This window comes from Mus pahari, chromosome 23, assembly GCF_900095145.1.
Source record: "Mus pahari chromosome 23, PAHARI_EIJ_v1.1, whole genome shotgun sequence".
In the NCBI taxonomy this organism is placed as follows: domain Eukaryota; kingdom Metazoa; phylum Chordata; class Mammalia; order Rodentia; family Muridae; genus Mus; species Mus pahari.
In genome coordinates, this window is record NC_034612.1 from 35,043,714 (window position 1) to 35,068,316 (window position 24,603).

A 24,603-nucleotide genomic window follows, 5' to 3' on the forward strand; every position below is an offset into this window, starting at 1 on the left:
TCTTCTTCTTCTTCTTCTTCTTCTTCTTCTTCTTCTTCTTCTTCTTCTTCTTCTTCTTCTTCTTCTTCTTCTTCATTTTTTGAGACAGGGTTTCTCTGTGTAGCTCTGGCTGTCCTGGGACTCACTCTGTAGTCCAGGCTGGCCTTGAACTCAGAAATCTGCCTGCCTCTGCCTCCCAAGTGCTGGGATTAAAGGTGTGTGCCACCATTGCCCGGCATTGACTAACTCTTCTAAAAATGAATAACACTACAAGGGCTTTGATATAGCTTAGTGCTAGAAAGAGTGCTTGACCAGCTTGAGCAAGGCTCTGGAGGCTATTCTTAGTAGAAGAAGAGAGAGAGAGAGAGAGAGAGAGAGAGAGAGAGAGAGAGAGAGAGAGAGAGAGAGAGAATGCACACATGTACACATTCCATAGCGTGTTTGGATGAGTTAGAGGACACTTTGTGGCAGTTGGCTCTCTTGCACTAATTAGGTCCTGAGAACTGAACTCAGACCCTCAGATTAGGAAGCAAGCACCTTTACACCCCGAGCCATTTCACCAGTTCCATCTTGTGGATTTTTAAGCAGACTTGGCTGCCATTGAGAACACGTGTGCTGTGACCCCATCACGGCTCTCCCTCTCCATCTTCCCAAACTGAAGCTCTGTCCTCACTCACACCAACGCCTATCTCCCACTCGGCCCACTCCGCCCAGCCTCGGTCCTCTACTGTCTGTCGCTACGCGTTTGCACTGTCTCAGGACCTCAAGGAAGAGGAATCAAATGAGATCTGTGCGCATGTGCAGAATGTGCACCCATGTGTACAGGGGCCGGAAGTTGACTTCTGGTGTCTTCCTCAATCACGCTCCACCTTCGTCTTTTGAGAGGGAGGGTCTCTCACTAAATCTGGAGCCCTCCAGTTTGGATAGACTGGAAAGTCATCAAGCCCCCATCTCTGTCTTCCAAACAGTGGGATTCCAGGTGCCTAGGCCATGCCCAGATTTTTACATGGATGTTGGATTACAAGCCTTGGCCCTCATGCTTGTCTGGCAAACACGTCACCAACTAAGTATGTCTTCGAAGTCTCCACTGCCTTGAATTCCCGATGCACTTGAGGATAGCCTTGAACTCCTGACCTTCCCAGCTTTTACTTCCTGAGTGCTGGGGTTACAGTTCTGCGTCATCTCCCCCAGCGAAATGGTCACCTGGTAAACTTTATGTTATTCATATCCTACCACTGGATAGACCTTTATGGAAACCTTTATCTGATCTCTACTTCCCCGGGCCACAGACAAAGCAGCCATTTTATGGAGTAACTCATTCACAAACTTATGTGTTCTAGAAAGAGACAAAATGTAGTGTTGAAATGGTTTCCCCGAAAGCTGGGCCAGATGGCTTTGTTTGCATTCTTAGATAGAAAAATCTCTTTAGAGTATTGTCCTTTGTTCCTTCCACTCCCATTCCCCTGCTTAAAAGAAAAGAGAGAGAGAGAGAGAGAGAGAGAGAGAGAGGCAAGGGAAAGACAGTTTAAAACCAGAAACCAAGAGATAAGCTCCCATGGGTGTAGACTGGATTTGTGTGCTCTAGGAAGGCAAAGGTCAACCTCACTTGTCATTCCATAGGAGCTATTCATGTTGTTTGAACAGTGTGTGTGTGCGCGTGCGTGCGTGCACGCACTCACCTTGTGCATGAGGTTAGGGACAATTGGCAGGAGTCATGATTCTCTTACCACGTGGGTCCCAGGGACGCCAGTCCTGGAGCCTGACATGGAGTACCTTTATACAGACATTGGGGATATTCTTGTATCAACTCGACACAGGCTAGTAATCATTCGAGAGGAGGGAACCTTAATTAAGAAAATGTCTCTAGGGGCTGGTGAGGGGGCTCAGCAGCTAAGAGCACTGGCTGTTGATTTTCCACAGGTCCCGACTCAATTCCCAGAAACCACATGGTGGCTCATGACCATCTATATATAAAGGGATCTGATGCCCTCTTCTGGCCTGCAGGTGTACATGCAGACAGAGCACTCACAGTCAAGTAAGCTGGCAAGCAAGCAAGCAATAGAAAATAAAAGAAAGAAAGAAAGAAAGAAAGAAAGAAAGAAAGAAAGAAAGAAAGAAAGAAAGAAAGAAAGAAAGAAAGAAAGAAAGAAAGAAAGAAAGAAAGAAAGAAAGAAAGAAAGAAAGAAAGAAAGAAAGAAAGAAAGAAAGAAAGAAAGAGAAATTGCCTCTCTAAGATGGGCCTGAAGGCAATCCTGTCAGCTCCTGCCTCCAGGTCCCTCCCATGGTTGAATTCCTGTGCTGACTTCTGTCAGTAGCAAACAGTGATGTGGAAGTGTAAGCCTAATTAACCCTTTCCTCCCCAACCTGCTTTTGGTCACTGTGTTTCATTGAAGCAATGGAGACCTTGACTAAGACACCATGGATCCATCTTGCTGACATCTCTGCATTGTGTTTTATTTTGCTTTGCATCTCTCCCTGGATTGGGATCTGTTAAGCTAGACTGGCTAAGCACTGGGTCAAACATCCTTGCTCACCCAGAACTGGGATTCTAAACGTGGATCAACATGCCTGGGTTTCTCACATGGGCTCAAATTCAGGTCCTCACACTTGCATAGCAAGCGCTGGATCATCTGAGCCACGCCCCAGCTCCCAGAGAAGCTTCCTGATACTCAAAGGCCACCTGTAGACCGGGACCAGGAGGCAGCCGGCTAAAAATCACAGGAGGGTGTGGGCTCAGCCTGCCTGATAGCCAGGTTGACAGGATAACGATGGAAGCACGGCCACCAAGAGCCAGTCCACGGCCACCAAGAGCCGGCCCACGGCCACCAAGAGCCAGCCCCGCAACACAAGGGATTCCCTACTCACCTCACTTAAGTATTTTTCAATGATGTCCATGGCACTATTGCTGATGGAAATGTTGTGGTGGTGCTGTAAAGACTCAATTTTTTCAAAGCCACCAACTTTTTCTATCAGAAAATACAGACTTTTCTTCTCTTGTAGATTGTCTATATGCTGAAGATGGATGAGAAGCCAGCAAAGAGACAGTGAGACCCAGAGTGTGCTTGGGTAGTGTGTGTGTGTGTGTGTGTGTGTGTGTGTGCTCATGCGCATGCATGCACATGGAACTTCAGTTGGCCAGCCTTAAGAGGGCTGTTTTAGTTAGAGGCAGACCTGATCCAGGAGGAAAGGTCACAGACCCATTGGAAATGTCAAGATCTTCCTCCTCTCTTGTCATTAATTCATTTCCTCAATCATGCTTGCGTGCATTTATTCACAAAATCCACCCCTGCCTTTAGTCATTCACAAAATCATCTACAAATTCTTTCATTCACAACAATCACCCATGAATTCACTCACTCATTCACAAAATCACCCAGGAATCCATTTGCCCAGGAATGCATCTGCTAATTCATTCATTCACAAAATCACCCAGGAATTCATTCACTCACAAATACATTCATGAATTCACTGGTGGGTTTACTTGTTCACACAGTCATTCACCTTTTTTTTTTTTTTTTTTTTACTAAAAATATATCCAACATTATAGGATATTAATGTAATAAATCCAAAAAGGCATTTGTCCAAAGCACCAAAGAATTCAAAGTAAGAAAGCATTTAATAAACATCAAAGCCTAGATGAACATTACAGGACTCTAGGAACTGCCGAGACAGGGTCTTAAGCAGCCTAGGCCATCCTTGAACGTGGCTCTGTAGCTGAACTCGATCCCTGGTCCTCCTACCTCCACCTCCCCAAGTGTTGGTCTGACAAGTCCATCCAGCACAGTCATTAAAGTAATCCACGGTATCAGCGCATAACATTTCTCTCTTCACCTTTGTCCTGACGGTCCTTGGGGAATGACGTTATCTTGTCCGGGCACAGTGCCACTCAGGAACGATTTATGGTACTTTCCAATCCAGGCCTGTCTTTCTTCTATGAATTTAACCCCTGGTGGTTTACTAGATCTTAAACAATTGATATAGGGAGGCTGGAGAAATGGATCTGTGGCTAAGGGCATTTTTCCAAAGGACACAGGTTCAGTCCCCAGCTCCCACAAGATAGCCCACAGCTATCTCTAATTCCAGTGCCAGAGGATTCCATGACCTCTTCTGGTCCCTGCGGCCCTGCATTCATGTGGTGTACAGACAGACATACATGCAGGCAAAATACCCATTCGGATAAAATAGAAGTAAACCAATCTTTTAAAATGAATCTGATGCAGAAGTGGGCATGGCGAGGCGTGACTCTAATCTCGGCATGTCAGAGGTCTCAGGAAGCTCACGTATTACCATGTGTTCCATGTAAGTCATACAGGGAGACCGTGTGTTCAGTGTAAGTTATGTAGGGAGAGCCTGTGTCAAATCTCAAAAGGAAAAACATCAAAAACAAAAATGTGTCTGGAGAGATGGCTCAGCGGTTAAGAGCACAAATGCCTCCTACTGAGGTGATCCTACGTGAGGTGGATTCCCACACACATCAGGGGGCTCAGAACCACCTGCCACTCCAGTCCAGGGGAATCTGATGCCTCTGGCCTCGGTTGGCACCTTTACTCACACGTACATATCCACATACAGATACACAGCCACACAGCTGAAACAACCCAACCCTTGGCTCTTTTGTTCTGTTGCGAAGCTTCGGTGGGTTTCTCCGCTTGCCTATCCCAGACCTCAGCCCTTTTCACTCTCCCTCCACCTTCCAACCACTTGCCCTTACGTCTATGCTACTTACGTCTCTCCTGATTATTCCTTTGCCTACGATATTTCTCCACATGCTCACTCCTCACTCTGAGAGAATACTCCCTTCCCTGAGCACCACAGGTGTGACAGCAGCCACTCCCCACTCTGAGTGGTGCCTCCTCCACCTGACACACCAATATACAATTTCTTCATAGATTGCATAGCCCAGGCTGGCCTCAAAATACTACTTAGCCCAGGCTGCCTTCAAACCCATGACCTCCTGTCTCCTCTCTTGGGTCCTAGGGCGACAGGTATACACTGCCAAACCTGGCTTGGAGTCCTCTTCTTGAGTGCGTTGTGTTACCCACAGGATGTAGGGAGTGTAGGAAGAATGGCTCAAGAATCCTCAGGATTCATTCATTCAGAGTCTCACGTAACCCAGGCTAGCACTAACTTGCCATATGGCTGCAGAGGACCTTCAATTCCTGAGCCTTCTCCTTCTGCCTCCGAGTTCTGGGGTTATGGGCGTGTCTTTGCACGCCTGCATTATGTGATTCTGGGGATGGAAACCAGGGCTTCACACACACTGGGGACAGTTACTGCCACATGAGTTACACCTCAGCCCCACCTACTTGGGTTACTTTTTTGTTTTGTTTTTTGTTTGTTTGTTTGTTTTCGAGACAGGGTTTCTCTGTGTAGCCCTGGCTGTCCTGGAACTCACTCTGTAGACCAAGCTGGCCTCGAACTCAGAAATCTGCCTGCCTCTGCCTCCCAAGTGCTGGGATCAAAGGCGTGTGCCACCACTGCCCGGCTGGGTTACTTTTTTTTTTTTTTTAACATTCATCTTCTCTCTCACACCACGTGTGTGTATCAACACATGTTCCATTGCATGCATGTAGATGTCAGACAACTTGTAGGAGTCAGTTCCACATGGATCAGCTTGGTGGCAATACCCTCACTCACTGAGCCCGTAGGTGCCCCCCCCCCCCGTCTCCACCCTGCTATGAGGGAGCACACTCACTGCTTTCAGTTGGAACAGCTCACCTGGAGGAGATAAGAAATGATGTCAAGGACGATGATGACAACTTCCATGTCTGGGGCAGCAAGCAGATTCAGCATTGGCTCCAAGACTCCTGAGTGGGCAAGCAGAGTCAGCTGGCCCTGAGAGGCTCCGGTGGCAATGTTAACCAAGGTGCACACCACCTCCTTCTGGACTTTTAATTCTGCCTGCGAAGACAGAGAGAGGTTCATGTTACTTCCAGAGCCCAGGGGATGCTGACCTCATTCACTTATTGTTGGTTTTGTATAGTTTTGAGACAGGCTCTCAATGTAGACCAGGCTGGCCCCCAACTTGCTATGGAGATGAGGGGACCTTGAACTTCTGGCTCTCCTACCTCTACTCCCCAAACGCCACCTTTATGGATGAGACCACAGTGCCTGGTCTATGCAGTGCTGGTCACCAGCCCCAGGGCTTTGTGTGGCAGGCAAGCACTGTGACAACTGGGCCACATGCCCAGTCTTTTTGTTTGGGGGCTGAAGAGATGGTTCAGTGGTTAAGGGCACTGAGTGCTCTTCCACAGTCCTGAGTTCAATTCCCAGCAACCACATGGTGACTCACAACCATCTGTAATGGGATCCAATACCCTCCTCTGAAGGCAGCTACAGTGTACTCCTATATATAAAATAAAATAAAGAATTCTTAAAAACAGGGTTTTACTCTATAGCCCACACTACCCTGGGACTCAGTATTACCCTAGACAGACCCTCAGTTTGCCATCCTGTTGTAATAACCTCCTGAGGGTTGAGATTACCGGTGTGTGCTACCAGACCTGGTCTTGATCAACTGGTAAGACCTGAGTGTACATGTGAAATTCATGTCCAGTGACCTAACACACCGCCTTCAATTCTTGATCAGAATACAACCCCAGAGAGAAGTCACAAAGTAGGCTGCCTGACTCCCATCTGAGATTTGTCTTTTTCTCTCTCCTTTCTTAGACAGGGTCTTATGTAGCTCAGACTGGCTTTACACACACATTGTTGCCAAGGCTGACCTTGAACTCCTGATTATCCCGCTTCCCTCCTTTGTTTCCTGTGGATGCTGGGGCTTGAACTCAAGTCCTCACGCTTGTACAACAGATACTTTACACACTCACTTCCCAGCCCTGCCACTTACATTCCTTAGTAGGTCTACCAAGACCGGCATCAAGTTACACAGAATCAGCTGTTCCACGTGGTGTCTGGGCCCAGCGGCCACGTTGCTCATAGTCCAGGCGGCTAGCACCTGGATGGAAGACTTCGGGTGCTTCAGAACCTGGCCCAACACCTTCAGCATGCCAGCATCGATAGCCATTTGGGTCTGTTCATCTGTTCCCGCCACAATGTTGCCTATGGTGTGGAGACAAGGGATCTGGGAGGACAAAGAAAGGTGTCTAAGGATTGCAAATCTGTCACCCTATAGTTGAGTCACACACCGAGTGCGATGTAGAAAGATGTGTGCAAGTTTGTAGTGTTTTATTTGGTCAGCACACCCATAGGTGCTTTTAGGGTTTCAAGTGCTAGCTCACTGCTCCTGGTCATGGAGGGTAGACAAGGGGCACTTTTATTAGGAAATGATGGTACATTAGGGGCCAGGCATGTGGCTTTCAGAAGAGTGCTTGCCTGGCATGTATGAAGTTCTGTGTATAAGCCTGGTATGGCATGCACCATGCACCTGCAATCCCTGTAGACTGGAGGAGATGTCAGGTGGTCCCGGAGAGCCCTCTTGGCTACATATTGAATTTAAGGTTAGCCTGGGCTACATGAGACTCTGTCTAAAACAAGAAAACATTCTGCTGTCCTGTTTTTTGTTTGAGAGCTTCTCATATAGCCCAAGCTGGTCTTGAATTCATTATGTAGCCAAGGACATTGAGCTTTTGATCCTTCCAACTTTTGTGTTTCTGAGACAAGGTCTCCACCCACACCCATCTATGTAGCCGAGGATGACCTTGACCATCCTGGTCCTCCTGCCTCCTGCAGGGAGGACAGGCGGGCTCTACCTGATTTGTTTCTACAGAACTGGGAATGGAACCCAGGGCTTCCTAAATCCTAGGGGAGCATGCTTACCAATGAGCAACATCCTTAGCCTGACCTTGAACTCACAATCCTTTGTCAACCTCTGCTAGGATTGCATGTGGGCACTACACGCCCACCTCACTAAATTCCCAACGGGGGGGGGGGGAAGAGAAGCTGATTATGGCGTCTGTATTCATATCCATGCTGGCTCCAGGCTTCTGCCAGATATTTGATTGGAGCCAAGGAGTACCCAGGGGCTGCTTCTCTTGACGTGTTCACCAGCCCCTCTGTGGGTCCCAAGGGTGGGCTTATGATAGAGCTTAAGGCAACCAGCATCCCAGGAGAGCTGACTGTCCATTGATTTGGATTTCTTTGTACTGAAGTGCCCCCCCCCCCCATGAAGGCTAGGAGAGCGCTAGACTTTCATCATTATCAGGCTAAGTACTTCCCACTCATGTGACAGGTTTGTGTGTCACCACAGCCTAGTCCAGATAATACCAACTGGGCCTCAGCACTTCTATTAAAAGTCGATTCCAGGGACTGGAGAGATGACTCAGCGGTTAAGAACACTGGCTTCTCTTCCAGGGGTCCTGAGTTTAACTCCCAGCAACCGCATGGTGGCTCACAACCATCTGAAATGGGATCCGATGTTCTCTTCTGGAATGCAGGTATATATGCAGATAGAGTACTCACATACATACAATAAATAAACAATTTCCTTTTTAAAAAAGTTGATTCCTTGGGGAGGTGAGATGGTTCAGTAGGTAAAGGTGCCTGTAATCTCAGGCTGACCCGAATTCAATTTCCGGGGCCCACATGGGGGTAGGAGAGGGTCAGCTCCTCCAAGTAGTCCTCTGGCCTCCACACATGCATCATGGCACACGCTCACCCCCCCCCCATATAATTAATGTTTACATGTTTAAAGTTGCCTTTTTTTTTTTTTTTTTTGGTTTTTTTTTGGTTTTTCGAGACAGGGTTTCTCTGTGTAGCCCTGGCTGTCCTGGAACTCACTCTGTAGACCAGGCTGGCCTCGAACTCAGAAATCTGCCTGCCTCTGCCTCCCGAGTGCTGGGATTAAAGGCGTGCGCCACCACGCCCGGCCTAAAGTTGCCTTTTTAAAGACAGAGTCTTCTTATGGAGCCCATGCTAGCCCCATTGCTATCCTTCTCTCTCAGCCTCCTACGCGCAATTACATGCATGTGACACTGGACCTGGCTACCTGTCCCCTGATACTCTTCCCTCTCCCTGCCCTCAAGTTCAGTCGCCAAACTCAATTTGACATCTGAAAAAAAAAAATGCTATGGTGATCTCAGAAAAGATGGCCTCTAAAGCTGAACATGATGCCGTGAAAGGATCGTGACTGAGAGAGGTCGAGCTAGACTAGAGCCAGACACAGGGGTGTGAGCCTACGGTGCCAGCACTGGGGGCAGAAGCAGAGGGACTAAGAGTCTGAGGCTATCTGCTGCAGATTGAGATCCAGGCCAGTTTGGGCTACATCAGACATTTCTTACATATTATATATGTTTTACTTACAGTATATAGTTTGTATATGCCAGGCACAGTGGCAGGTGCCTTTAGTTCCCACACTCAAGAAGCAGAGAAAGGTAGGTCTCTGTGTGTTTGATGCCAAGTCTACATATAAAGTCCAGACCAACCAGGACTACACAGTGATGCCCTGTCTGTGTGCTTTGACTGTGGTGTTGTCTGTGTGTTTCCTTTGGTGTCTTCCTCTCTCTGTGCTTCTGTGTCTATCTGTATATATGTCTGTCTCTCTGTCTGTGTGTGCCAACCTCTCTGTCTGTGTATGTCTGTCTCTGTCTCTGTGTGCCAGCCTCTGTCTCTCGCTCATCTATTTCTTTTTGTTTGTCTTTCTCTGTCATCGTGTGTGTGTGTGTGTGTGTGTGTGTGTGTGTGTGTGTGTGTGCTCATTTGTCAACATGGATCCGTCTGTCTATTTCACTGTCTGTCTGTATGCCACTGTCTGTCTGCATGCCCCGTTTGTCTTTTTCTCTGTATCTATCTCTGTCTTTGTTTATCTATCTCTGACTTTGTCTATCTGTTTCTCTGTGTCTGTCTGTTGTCTCTCTCTCTCTCTCTCTCTCTCTCTCTCTCTATATATATATATATATATATATATAATATACTATATAATATATATATAAAATATACTATATTATATAATATATTATATGTTATATAATATAATATATTATATGTGTTTGTTTCTCTGTGTGCTTGTCTGATTCTCTCTCTCTAATGTCTGTGTCTCCCTCTCTCTCTGTGTCTCCTCCTTTCTGTGTCTCCATCTCAGTCCATCTTCATCTCTCTGCCTCTCATATAAACACAGACCCACACAGAGAGACAGTCAAACAGACAGGGCACAGACAAACACATACATGCACAGGGCAGAGAAGGAGGGAAAGAAAATAAACCAATTAGTTGAAATTAAAATCCGCAGGACAGTAGGAAAATGTGTAGGAAAGATTCCTGGGTGGTAGGGGTTTAAACGTTTCACTGGCTGCCTTTCTGGCTGTCGGGTGGAGAAAACCTAAGATCTGAACCACCCACTAGGGTCTGAGATGGAAGCAGATCTAGGAGCTTGGTTAGAGCGCCTCGGAGAGCTGAGACTTACAGGAGACAAACTGGGAATCCGGTGGAGTAGAGCTGGCAGGAAGAGCTGGGGAGGGAGGGAGGTAGAGATGAGACTGATTCCGTAGACCTGTCTTGTTTTCTGAGACATGATGTCACATAGCTCAGGAGAGCCTTGGACTCACTGGCAGCCAAACATGACCTTGAATTATAATCTCCCTGGTGCTGAGATTATAGGCATGCTCCACTGTGCACAGTTTACATGGTGTGGGGATGGAACCAGGGCTCCGTGGATGCGAGGAAAGCACGCTCCTAACTGAGCCGCAGTCACAGCACCCACACGCTCTAACCTGAAGCAGCCTCTTGCAAAGGCGTGTGGGGCGGGATGACGCAAAGGCGTGTGGGGCGGGATGACGCAAAGGCGTATGGGACAGGATGACGCAAAGGCGTGTGGGACGGATGACATTTACCAAGACGCTGAGTTCCGAGCTGGTCATAAGCTCTACAAGCCTGGGCAGGATGCCGGTGGTCACGACATGATGGATGTACTCTTTGCCGCCCTCAGTCAGGTAGGACAGGGCCCAGCAGGTATCTGCGAGGATCTCGTTATCGTGATGCAGCAGGAACTGACAGAGTGTAGGTAGCATCTGCCTCACGGCGCTCTCACTGGGATATGGATCTTTGTTTCGGCATAAGTTGGACAAAGTCCATGAGATGTTCCGAAGAAATGTGATCTATGACAGGGTACAAAGGAGACAGAATGTAAATGGTGGTCGTCCCTTCCCATCCCCTTCCATACTATTTATTGATTAGTGCCGACCAAAGCTGTTGAGCATCAAAAGAGCTCCTTCGAGGCAGTGATATCTGTCAGGGACAAGTACAATGAACTTTATATTTAAATATGCAAATACCATATGATGTGTGCCTTGTATGCTTCAGGATGCCTTAACCCACTCTGCTCAATGGATGCCTTAATCATTTTAAGATGCTCTCTTTATTTACATATATAGTCGAATGTCCGTGCTTGGGTATGGACATGTGTGTACACATGCTCATGAAGGGCAGGAGATGGGATGGAATACTGGTCCCTGGAGCTGGAGTTACAGGCATCTGCCATCTCAGGTCCTACACAAGAGCAGGTGCTCTCTCTCTCTCTCTCTCTCTCTCTCTCTCTCTCTCTCTCTCTATATATATATATATATATATATACACATATACATATATATGTATGTATATGTGTGTATATACATATTATATACACATGTATTTGCTATACATATATTTTCTATATATACTTGCTGTATATATCAGATATATCATATATGATATATGAGATAGGTAGATGATTGATTGATAGATAGATCATAGATGGATAGATAGAGAACAATTAAGCCCAGGGTCTCTTTGCATGGTACTCAATCATCTACCACTGAGCAACATCCTTATTCTATTGAAAAAATATTTTTATTTGTGTATATATGTGTGTATATATGCCATGTGCCTGTGGAGGCCAGGAGAGGGCAGTAGATTCCCTGGATTTAGAGTTACAGACTATCACCTAGACTATCACTAAGCCACCTAGAGGGACTGCTGGGAACTGAATTCAGGTCCTCTGAAAGAGTGGCAGGTGTTGTTGACCCCTGAGCCACCTCTCCAGTTTCATCTCTAGTCTTTTTTATTTTTTATTTTGAAACCTGGTACTGCTAAATTGACTAAGCTGGCCTTGAACTTGAGATATCCTGCCTCAGCCTTCTAAGTAGCAGAGATTTCAGTCCTGCTCCATTAAGTCCAGGCACACCTGTCTTCTTTCCCTCCTTTTTTCTTCCTTCCTTCCTTCCTTCCTTCCTTCCTTCCTTCCTTCCTTCCTTCCTTTTATTCTTTCTTTCTTTGTTTTGTTTCTTTTGAGAAAAGGCTTTTTACCATACAGCCCAGGAAGCTTTAAATTTTTTAAAAATTATATTTATGTATGTGAGTATGTTTGTGCCATGGAGTCTTGCCGGAGTCTGCTCTCTCCTCTTACTGTGTGAATTCTAAGGGTTGAATTAAGGTCCTCAGGCTTGGCAGCAAGCACCTTCATCCTTTGATCCATTTTGGCATCCCAGGCCTCAAACTCTTGACAATCCTCCTGCTTAAGCCTAAGCCCCAAGCTCAGCCATCTCTGATCTCTTAAGGTCATTCTTCAGGCCAGGCGATGGTGGCACACATCTTTAATCTCAGAACATGGGAGGCACACACAGGCTGATCTCTGAGTTGAGGCCAGCTTGGTCTACAGAGTGAGTTCCAGGATGGACCAGACGACACAGGAAACCACCCCACTTCTCAAAAAAGTCATTTTTCTGCTCTGCCCGTGGGTCTTTCCACCTTCTCTCCTAAATAGTCTGCTCTAGGGATCCCTGTGGTCGGTGTGGAAGCAGGACCTGAGACTATCAATCCCACCCATCTAATCTTCCCTTGACAACTCTTTAGCCACGACCCCCCTCCTATTTTTCAGAGTAGATGAGGCATGGTTCCCTATGCAGCTGCAGGCAGACCTTCAGGTTCACTCTGAGATTGTCATCCTTCTGCTGAAGTTTTGTGAATGCTGGGATCATGTGTGAATAGCACCATGGCCAGCTTCCTACCTGATGTGGAACACTGGAGGCTCCAGGGCCTTATCCCAGGCCCTCTTCCTAGTCTCAGTCAGGGATTGGCAATGCTTTCCATAGTCACCCCATGACGGTTTTTAGTCTCTTGCCTCACACAGTTCTTTTGTGAGTATCCAAGTGTTCTCTTGGGCTAGACACATGGCTTAGTTGGGAGAGTGCTTGCCTAGCTTGAACAAAGCCCTAGGTCCCATCCTCACTACCACACAAACATGGCTGTGGTGGTGAACACCTACAGTCCGACTACTGGTAAGATGAGATAGAGGCAGGGAGATCAGAAGTTCAAGGTGATCCCTGAGTACTAAGTGAGTCTGAGGCCTGGCATGAATTTATGAGAATCTACCAAAGAGGATGAGGGGGAGGAGGTCTGGGGAAGAGCAGGAGGAGAAAAAGAAGAAGAGGAAGAAGAGGAAAAAAAGATAGGAAGAGGAAGAAGAAAGGGGAAGAGGAGAAGCAGGAAGAGGAGGAGGAAGAGGAGGGGAAAGAGGAGGAGGAGGAGGAGGAGGAGGAAGAGGAGGAGGAGGAATCGTCATCATCATCATTATCATCATCATCATCGGACCAGCAAGATGGCTTAACAGGTAAAGACACTTGTTGACAACTGTGACAACCTGAGTTCAATGTACACACACACACATACACACATACACACCCACACATACACACACACACACACACACACACACACAGAGAGAGAGAGAGAGAGAGAGAGAGAGAGAGAGAGAGCAAGTGAAATGCAATAAGTGAATAAGTAAATGAATCAATAAATATACTCACTGGTATGCCTTTTGAAATAACGTTGATCAGGTGCGGGATGGCATTATTGGAAATGATGTGGTCTCTGAATTCTGCGCAGTCTCCTACAAATGGAAGAGCGCGTGAGAACAGAGACCCAGGCACACACCTTTGAGCCAGCATTCAGGGAGCAGAGGCAAGTTCATCTCTCTGAGCTCAAGGCCAGCCAGATCCACAAGCCAGCCAGGACTACATCTCAATCCACCTTCCTCAAAAACTGGGCAAGGAGAAACTCAAATTGAGTGTCTAACTCTGAAAGTGTATATATAATGGGGCTGGAGAGTGGTTAAAGGTACATACTGCTCTTGCAACGTATCTGAGTTGGGTTCTCAGATACATTGCCCATGTCAGCTCACAATTGCCTATAATTACACCTCCAGGGAGATCTGGCTTTCTCTTCTGGCTTCAGTGGGCACCTGTAGTCACATACCAATACCAGACACATAGATACATGTAAGAAAACTTGTTAAAAAGTTTATATGTGATCCAATTAGACAGCTTAGTGGGTAAAGGCACTTGCAATGAATCCCGATGACTTGAATCCAATTCCTAGGACCCACAAGATGGCAGGGAGAACCAGTTCCTAAAGATTGTTCTCCAGAGACATTTGAGCATGTGAACAGTCCCCACGCCCACCTCAAATGAATACATATACTTTTAAAAAGTTTATACAAAGGATGATAGACTAAAACTCAGTTTAGAGTATCTGGCACATAGTAAGAATGGCTATATACTAGTTCCTGGTATTCCTAGGTGGCTGGTGGGTACTCATGCCACAAGCAGGCACTGCACAGCCACAGTTGTTCTGAGCAGAGGTCACGGACACAGAAGGAGGCCAGCCAACTTGGCCTAGGCTGTCAGTTGATTCTAAACACTATAGCTGCAGTTCATACCATGACTCTCCAAAGACGGAGTTTGGTAGAGAACACTTTATTTCCCCCAAAGAATGTTGGCAAGGGTCGTTCACTTCCATAGGCAACTCAGAAAAATCTCTGGGTTCACACACAGAGGCAGGGAGACCAGCCATTAGCAATTTTATCCATATATATATATATATATAGGCTCAGCACTGGCAAGAGAACCAGAAGGTCAAGGTCATTCTTTGCTTTGTGTATAAAGCCAACCTGTGCTACATGAGGACATGACTCAAAAACGAAACAAAAATGTCTTAGGCCCTTGAAGTATGTGTCTATTCTTATTTATTTAATGCATGCATTATTTAATACATTGTCACTCCCTCTTCAGAGGCACCAGAAGAGGGTATCAGACTCCATTACAGAAGGTGTGAGCCACCAGGTGGTTGCTGGGATTTGAACTCAGGACCTCTGGGAGAGCAGTCAGTGCTCTTAACCACTGAGCCATCTCTCCAGCCCATGTGTTTCTTCTTAAGTAATCCAGGACTCTAGAAGCCTATATCTATCTCCTGGGAAAAATCAAAGTGGGGCAGTGTGGGGGTGATATACAATAGTATAGTTGTAAATAGATGGAGAGATAGAGACAGAAACAGTTTTCTGAGGTTGAAATGAGATGTCTTCCCTGAAAAGCCCAGTGTGGTCTGGGAGGTAAATGCTTTATGCCCCATGTAGCATGGGAAAATCCAAGGCAGGAAAGAGTTAGAAGCCCCAGATTCCAGGCTGAAATTAACAGAGTGGACTGGGGGTGGGGGGTGGGGCTCAATTGAACCCCTTGGGGTTTGGACAATTAAAATTAACCAAGTGTTAGTAATTTTTTAAGTTCAGAGGAGCTATAGTCCCCCTGAGTCAGCACTGGGGTCTCCAAGGACTTCAAGCCTGAGCTAGTCAAGAGAATGCAGAACAACCACACAGATGCGATGGTTTGGTTTGGTTTGGTTTGGTTTGGTTTGGTTTGTTGGTTTTGGTTTTGAGACAAAGTGTTTCGTCTCTGTCATCCTGTAAGATCAGGCTAGTCTCAACCTCAAAAGTTCTGTCCGCCTCCGCCTCCCAGGTGCTAGGACAAAAGGCATGTGCCAACACGGTACAGCAAAACAACCAGTTTGCAAATGTTTCCAGAGAGCTGCCTCTTTGACAGAGGTTGGATTTTTGTATTTTGGGGGGGGGTCAATAGGAAACTTAAGAAGACCGAGGTAGGTGTGATTCGGGCATTGTCTTGATGGCTAATGGTGTAAACCAAGACTTCTTGCGTGTCATATTCATCTACTGGGGCAGGATGTATTTGCTTGGCACGCAGGAGGCCTGGGATTTTGTCCCTAGGACAAGGTGAAATTGGGCATGAGATTGTGCACTTCTGATCCCAGTACTTGGAAGTTAGAGGCAGGAAGATCAGAAAGAGTTCAAGGTCACCCTCGGTTACATACTGAATCTGAGGCCAGCCTGAACTACATAGAAAGTTCCAGGCCAGCTAGAGCTACAGAGTGAGACTGTCTCAAAACAGTGCTGAGCCTGCTGGCAGCTGCCCCTTTCCTGGCTTATAAGATGTTGGGATGGAATCTGAAACTTCACGCATGCTACTTAACCCAGATTACTGTGGTCTCCTTTGTCATTTTTTTTTTTTTTTGAGACAAGGACATGCTGTGCAGCCTTGGCTGGCTAAGAACTTAAGATGACCCTCTCTCAGCCGGGCAATGGTGGCGCACGCCTTTAATCCCAGCACTCAGGAGGCAGAGGCAGGCGGATTTCTGTGTTCGAGGCCAGCCTGGTCTACAAAGTGAGTTCCAGGACAGCCAGGGCTACACAGAGAAACCCTGTCTCGNAAAAAAAAAAAAAAAAAAAAAGATGACCCTCTCATTTCTGTCTCTTACGTGCTGGGGATGCAAGTGTGCATCACCATACTATCCGGGGATCAAATCTGGTTCTCACATTTTACCCTGGAACCTTGTGGTTGTTTGAGACAGGGCTCTCAGGGACCCAGGCTGGCCTCAGATCTAACCTTGAATTCTTGCTCCTCCAGCCTCCACCTCCCCAATGTTAGGATCGAAGCTGTGCGCAGCTGGGCTTATCTGAGATCTGGAAGCCAGCCAGTGGCTGTAGGTCCTGGAGAGAGCAGAGCCTCCGGCGGCGCTGCTTCCTGCTTTAGCAGTCGCCACTGCTGCCTCATCAGGTCCCACCTCCACTCTGACCTTGAGACTTGGGGCTGTGAAGCAGCTCACTCCCCAGCACTAGGTATTTACACTGGGGGTGATGCGAGTGCCAGGAAATCAAGTGTAACAGAGACACCCTCCCCCCACCAGCACACTGTGTCCATCCTCCCCTTCACCCCCACCCCATGCACACTGAAGACAGTGTCTTACCAGCGATATTCCCAAGGGCCCACACTGCCTGCTCAGACACCGTCAGGTGTGGGGAACAGAGGAGTTCTATCAGGGGCTGAATGGCACCCCCTTTCACAACAGCTCGGGTCTGCTCTGAAGTTCCTGAGGCAATGTTGGTGAGCGTCCATGCGGCCTCGAACTGCAGCTTGGGGTGAGGTGTGGCCTTCAGGAAGTCCACCAGCTTGGGAATGAGCCCAGCCTCAATAATCAAATTGAGAGGAGGGTTATTTTCCTGAGATATCATTTCCCTGTGCAGTGAGACAAAAAAGAGTAGGGGAGAGTCACAATGCGTGGGAAAACATGCTCTTGGCATTCTTATCTGCTTTTTTTCCAATGTTACTAGTTAAACCCAAGGCCTCATATGCCAGGCAGGTGCTCTACCACTGAGCCTCACCCTCACCCCAGTCCCTTACTGGGGGATTCTAGGCAGGGGCTCTACCACTGAGCCACACCCCAGCCCCTCACTGGGGGGTTCTAGGCAAATGCTCTACCACTGAGCCACGCCCCAGCCCCTCACTGGGGGATTCTAGGCAGAGGCTCAGCCACTAAGCCCCAGCCCCAGCCCCTCACTGTGGAAGTCTAGGCAAGTGTTCTTGCACCGAGCCACACCCCAACCCTACCCGGGGGAATTCTAGGCAGGGGCTCTATCCCTATGTAAAAGCCCCAGTCCTTAACTACCAGATAAGAGAGTTAGCTAGAGCTATTGTTACTTCTGTAAGTCTTTGCAATAGTCCTAAAGCAACTTTGTCCCCTTCAGGTATTATCTATGGCCTAAAATCTCTGCAGAGGCCAATGTAAACTGAGCAATTCATCTTGACAACACAAGGCATTTCTTAAGTTGCCCTCAAGTACAATTGAACGTGCTTGCTTCCTGCTTTTGGATGAACTAGACTTTTCTGCATTTTATGGGCATTTTGCCAGCACCAGAAAATCCAACAGGCTCCTGGAGCTCACTTTTGGCTATAAAACTACAAATACCAGAGTCCGCACTGTGGTACCTGGCAGCCTGGGTGGCCCGGAAATGCAGGACTGGGTCTGAACTATTCACCCCTTGGATGATGTCGTCCAGAGTGAAGTTGACCTGCCAGCAAAACCACATTCAGGTTAGTCATTCAGCCTCTGTCAGAAGAAAGGAGAGGAGTGAGGAGGTGGTCTGAGGGCAAAGGCACTTGCTAACAAGCCTGACGACTGGAGTTTGAGACCCACAGGGTGAAAAAAAGTGATCTTTACCAATGGACCGGAATCTGTGTGCACATGGCTACACACTAGCACACAGTAAATGAACAGCACAAACAATGTACCACCATAAGAAACAAACATAAGGCATTTATAAACATTACTTAGTATCTTAGGTATGGTTTCTATTCCTGCACAAACACCATGATCAAGAAGCAGGTTGGGGAGGAAAGGGTTTATTCAGCTTACACTTCCACATTGCTGTTTATCACCAAGGAAGTCAGGACTGGAACTCAGGCAGGTCAGGAAGCAGGAGCTGATGCAGAGGCCATGGAGGGATGTTACTAACTGGCTTGCTTCCCCTGGCTTGCTCAGCTTGCTTTCTTATAGAACCCAAGACTACCAGAACAGGGATGGCACCACCCAAAAAGGGCCCTTCCACCTTGATCACTAATTGAGAAAATTCCCACAGCTGGATCTCATGGAGGCATTTCCCCAACTGAAGCTCCTTTCTCTGTGATAACTCCAGCCTGTGTCAAGTTGACACGAAACCAGCCAGTATACTTAGTTATCCACTTGATGTGAACCGATGTCCACGATGCACCCACCTCTATTTTAAGTCCATCTAAGGCCTCTACAGTAAGGGAATTTGCTGGCCATAAATCCAAGTCCGACAGTCTCAGCGCTTGGGGTAAGGTGATCCTGGTGCCCTGAGTACCTTTCTTTAAGAAAGGGGGGTGGGGTTGGGGAGATGTCTCAGTGTTTAAGAGCTCTGATTGCTCTTCTGAAGGTCTTGAGTTCAAGTCCCAGAAATCACATGGTGGCTCACAACCATCTGTCATGACATCTGATGCCCTCTTCTGATGTGTCTGAAGACAGATTCAGTGTACTTGTATATAATAAATAAATCTTTAAAAATAAGTGAATGAATACTTTTTAAAAATAATTTTTTTATTTTTAAATGTGTGTCTATGGCGTGTGTGTATGTATGTGCATGATATCAAATGCACACCAAGACTGGAGGTTCTGAGCTCTCTGAAGCTGTTATTACTGATGGCTGGAAACTGCCTGACACAGTACCCAGAATCAAATTTGGGTTTCCTATAAAATGAGCAAGTGCTCATAACCTCTGTGCCTAGCACCTGCTTTGATAAAGTTTTCTTTGTATGTGTATGGATAGGGTTTTGTTATTTTTTTTTTTGGAGGTTGTGGTTTCCTGCATGGTATCTGGGTACTGTTTGCCACAGAAACCAGAAAAGGACTTATGAATCCTTCTGGGTCTTGAGTTACAGATGGTTATGAAGCACCATGTCAGTGGTGAAATTGAACCTGGGTCCTCTGAAGGAGTAGTTAGTGCTCTTAACTGCTGAGCCATCTCTCTAGTCACACTTAGTGTCTTTGCATCAGTTCCCATCAGAAGATTCCAGTGTAGAGCTGGTGTATAACACAGTGATCAAGTTTTGCCCTGGATGCACATGGTACAGGGTTCAATTCCCAGAAGACAGAAATGGGGAGGGGCAAAGTAGGAAAAGAGGAAAAAAAAGAAAAAGTGAAAAGGGGGAAAGAAAGGGAGGAAAGACAAGTGGAGGAGGGGAAGGGAAAGAGAAGGAGACAGGCAGGAGGGAGGAAAGAAAGACAGGAGGGAAAGAGATAGAAGGAAGCCGGGCAGACACACGGGCGCAATCAGAGGTCTCAGAAGGAAGGCAAGTAAGGATGTCTAGAGCCTCCATCATCCATAAAAGTAAAGAGAAAACTACCAGGAGCAAAGCACACAGAAGGAACAGAACTGTGAGCAGCAGGCTCAGAGAACAGAGGGGACAACAGATGACAAGCCCGTGAAAGCCAGGCAGACTTCGAGAAGATCCCAGGTCACTAAGTCAGAAAAGCATGGAGGAGATCAATCCCGTGCTTAGATAAATAAAATGAAGGCTGGGTCCCCTTAGGCACACCCAGCAGTGGTGAACTCCACCCTGTCACCTGCACACCATTGCTGGCTACAACTCTTCCTGCATTCCTGGAGGCCTGTTGGCATCAGGGCCATCCAGGCCTGCCAAAGTCTGGGATAACCAGGTAGTACTCTGCCGCAGTCCCTTGCTCACTGTGTCTTCCAAGAATACTCAGCAGAGGCAAACTACACTGGCTCCTGCGCGCTAATTCTGGCCCACAACTCTGCCTGCATTCCCAGTGGCCTGCCTGTACCAGGGACAACCAGAGGGCCAAAGGCCAGTGTAAGAACACAATCAACAAGAGCCAGGGCAACATGGCACCACCAGAGCCCAACTACCCTGCCACAGCAAGCTCCGGACAGCATGGCAAACACAGCTGAAACCACGAAGATGAGCTGAAATCCAGTCTCATGAAGATGATAGAGGCCTTTAGAAAGGAAATGAATAAGTCCCTTACAGAAATACAGGAAAATACAATCAAACCAGAGAAGGAAGTGAATAAAAGTGTTCAAAACATGAAAACGGAAATAGAGGCAAGAAAGAAAACACAAATTGAGGGAATCCTGGAGATGGGAAACCCAGGGAAGAGAACAGGTGTAGAAGATACATTTAAAGAAATCAATATATCAAAAAAAAATGTTAAATCTAAAAAGTTGCTGACACAAACCATCCAGGAATTCTGGGTCACTGTAAAAAGAGCAAATCTAAGAATAACAGAAGAAGAACAAGATTCCCAGCTCTAAAGCCCAGATATATTTCAACAAAAACCATAGAATAAAACTTCCCCAATCTAAAGAAAGAGATGCCAATAAACATACAAAAAGCTTACAGAAAACCAAATAGACTGGACCAAAAAAAAAAAAAAATCCTCCCACCACATAATGATCAAAACACTAAATGTACAGAACAGAGAAATATATTAAAAGCTACAAGGAAAAAAGGCCAAGTAACATATAAAGGCAGAATTACACCAGACTTTTCAACAGAGACTCTAAAAACCAGGAGGGCCTGGGCAGATAGATGTCTTACAGTCTCTAAAAGAACACGCATGCCAGCTCAGACTACCATACCCAGCAAACCTTTCAATCACCGTAGATGAAGAAAACAAACTCCATGACAAAATCAAATTTAAACAAATCTAGCCCTACAGAAAGCACTAGAAAAAAAAACTTCCAACACAAAGAGGTTAACTACACCTAAGAAAACACAGGTAATAAATAACTCCACACCAGCAAAATNAAAAAAAAAAAAAAAAAAAAAAAAGGGAAGCACACCTGTGCATGCACATGCATGCATGCCAGCACATACACACAGGCACACATACACACTCACTACCACCACCAACATAAAACTGATAGGAATTAACAATCATTGGCCAGCAATGTCTCTAAACATCAATGGACTCAATTCTCCAATAAAAAGACACAGGCTAACAGAATGGATGGGAAAACTGGATGCATTATTTTTCTGCACATAAGAACATACCTCAGCAACAAAGGTACATATGACCTCAGAGAAAAGGGCTCAAAAAAGGTTTCTAAGCAAATGGACCCAAGAAGCAGACTTGTGTAGTCTTTCTAAAGTNTTAAAAATGAGATTTCAAATCAAAATTCATCAAAAGAGATGAGGAAAGACACTTTATACTCAAAGGAAAAATCCACCAACACGACCTCTCAATTCTGAACATTCATGCCCCAAATTCCAGGGTACCCACATTTGTAAAAGAAACATTACTAATGCTTAAATCACACATCAATATTAATAGCAGGAGATTTCAGCACACCACCAGCAGGTGCATCAAGACAGAAACTAAGTAGAGAAATAAAGAAACATACAGACATTATGAATCAGACGGAACTAACAAACACCTACAGAACAATGTACTTTCTAAGAACTTCAGGGAACCTTTCCAAAATTGACCATATGCTCACAAAGCAAGCCTCAACAGATGAGAGAGAACTGAAATATCCCAACCCATCTTACCAGATCACCATGGACTAAAGCTGGAGGTCANCAACAGAAACAGCAGAAAATCTACAAGNNCATGAANACTGAACAACTCTAGGCTCAGTGACCANTAAGTTAGGGAAGACATGAAGTAATTAAATAGTTAATTAATTAACTAATTATTCAAAGACTTCTAGAATTCAATTAAATGAAGGGACAACATACCCAAACTTATGGAACCTAATGAAGCACTGCTAAGAGCAAAGTTCATAGCACTAAGTGCCTTCATAAANAAATTGGAGAGATCTCATACTAGCATCTTAATAGCACCTGAAAGCTACCCCAAAGAAGCAGGATCAGCAGAAGCAGCACAAGCAGGAGTGGGAGTGGAAGCAGCAGCAGCAGCAGCAGCAGAAACATCAGCAACAACATCATCAGCAGCAGCAGCAGAAACATCAGCAACAACAACATCATCATCATCATCAGCAGCAGCAGCAGTAGCAACAGCAGCAGCAGCAGCAGCAGCAGCAAACCCACCCAAGGGGAGTAGATGGCAGAAAAAAAAATCCCTCAGGGCAGAAATCAGTCAGTTAGAAACAAAAGAGAACAATTCAAAGAATCAACAAAACCAAGAGTTGGTGCTTTGAGAAAATCAACAAGATAGATCAACCCTAAAACAAACTAATTAAAAGGCAGAGAGACAGTATCCAAATTAACCAAATCAGAAATTAAAAGAGAGACATAACAACAGAGAGTGAAGAAATGCAAAGAATCCTTAGGTCTTCCTTCAAAACCTTGTACTCCACAACATTGGAAAATCTAAATGAAGTGGACAGTTTTCTCCATAGATATCACTTACTTATAGTAAAATGAAGGTCAGGTAAACAATTTAAATAGACCTATAAACCCTAAGGAAATAGAAGAACTCATTAAAAGTCTCCCAAGGGGGGGAAAAACCAGGATCAGACAGATTTAGTGCAGAACTCTATGAGACATTCAAAGCTGAGCTAATACTGATACTTCTCAAAGTCTTCCACAAAATAGAAACAGAAGGAATATTGCAAAATTCATTCTATGAGACCACAGTCACCCTGATACCTAAACCACCCAAAACCGCAACAACAACAAAAAAGAGAATTCCAAATCAATCTTCCTTAGAAACAATGATGCAAAAAATACTCAACAAAATACTCCCAAACCAATTCCAAGAACACATCTACATCATCTGCCACGATTAAATAGGCTTCTTCCTGGGGACAGAGGGGTGGTCCAACATGAAAATTCACTAATGAAATCCAACATATAAACAAACTGAAAGAAAAAAACATATAATCATCTAAGTAGATGCTGAAAAGGCTTTACAAAATCCAAGACCCGCTCATGATAAAAGTCCAGGAGAGAGCAGGGATGCAAGGCCCATATGTAAATTCGATAAAGGCAATATATTGAAAGGTGATAGCCATCATTGAATTAAATGTAGAGAAACTTAAAGTAATTCCATTAAAATCAGGAACTGGGCAAGGCAGCCCACTCTCTATTTATTTGATATAGTAAGCTAATTTTCAGCTAGAGCAATAAGACAACAAAAGGAGATCAAGGGGATACAAACTGGAAAGGAAAAAGTCAAAAGTATTGCTAATCACAGATGATATGCAAGGATACAAAAGTGATCCCCAGAATGCTACCAGAGAACTCTTACAGCTGACAAACATCTTCAAAAATGTGGCAGGATAGAAAATTAACTCAAAAAGAAATCAGTAACCCTCCCTCCATTATAAAAATCATGAGAAGGCAGAGAAGGAAATCAAGAAACAACACCCTTCACAATTGCCACAAATAACATAAAATATCTTGGTGTAACTCGAACCAGGAATGTGAAAGGCCTGTGTGATAAGAACTTCAAGCCTTTGAAGAAAGACTTTGAGGAAGATATCAGAAGACAGAAAGGTCTCCCATGCCCATGCATCAGNAGGAATAACAGTGACAATAGCAATCTTACCAACAGCTATCTACAGAATCACCACAATTCAGACCAAAATACCATCACATTTCTTGACAGACCTTGAAAGAACAATACTCAACTTCATTTGAAAAGAACAAAACAACAACAACAACAACAACAACAACAACAACAACAAAACCCGGGAAAGCCAATCAGTAAGCACTTCAGGAGGGATTACCATCCCTACTTCAATCTGTACTACAGAGGAAGACTAATGAGAATCATATGATATTGGCATGAAACAGACAGGTTGATCAATGGAATTGAATTGAAAATCCAGAATTAAACATAAGCATCTACAGACACTTGATTTTTGACAAGGAAGCCAAAACTATACAATGGGAAAAATGGAAGCGTCTTCAGCAAATACTGCTGGTCTTGAGTGGATGTCTGCCTGGAGAAGAATGAACCTAGATCCATATTTATCACCCTGCACAAAACTCAAGTCCAAGTGGATCAAAGACCTCAATGTAAAACCATAACACTAAATATAATAGAAGTGAAATTGGGGAA

At 45.6% G+C, this 24,603-nt stretch overlaps 1 protein-coding gene across 1 annotated transcript in view; it reads right to left on the minus strand.

Annotated features, from left to right (window-relative positions):
* Positions 1-24,603, minus strand: part of Kpna7 (karyopherin subunit alpha 7) — a 109,973-nt gene that overhangs the window by 3,440 nt on the left and 81,930 nt on the right. The window contains exons 5-11 of the mRNA XM_021222693.1: positions 18,018-18,100; positions 16,999-17,267; positions 13,713-13,795; positions 10,764-11,027; positions 6,827-7,060; positions 5,698-5,880; positions 2,845-2,991 (exon numbers count right to left, since the gene is read on the minus strand). Of these exons, the coding sequence (XP_021078352.1) occupies positions 2,845-2,991; positions 5,698-5,880; positions 6,827-7,060; positions 10,764-11,027; positions 13,713-13,795; positions 16,999-17,267; positions 18,018-18,100 (1,263 nt within the window). The remainder of the gene's footprint in view (positions 1-2,844; positions 2,992-5,697; positions 5,881-6,826; positions 7,061-10,763; positions 11,028-13,712; positions 13,796-16,998; positions 17,268-18,017; positions 18,101-24,603) is intronic.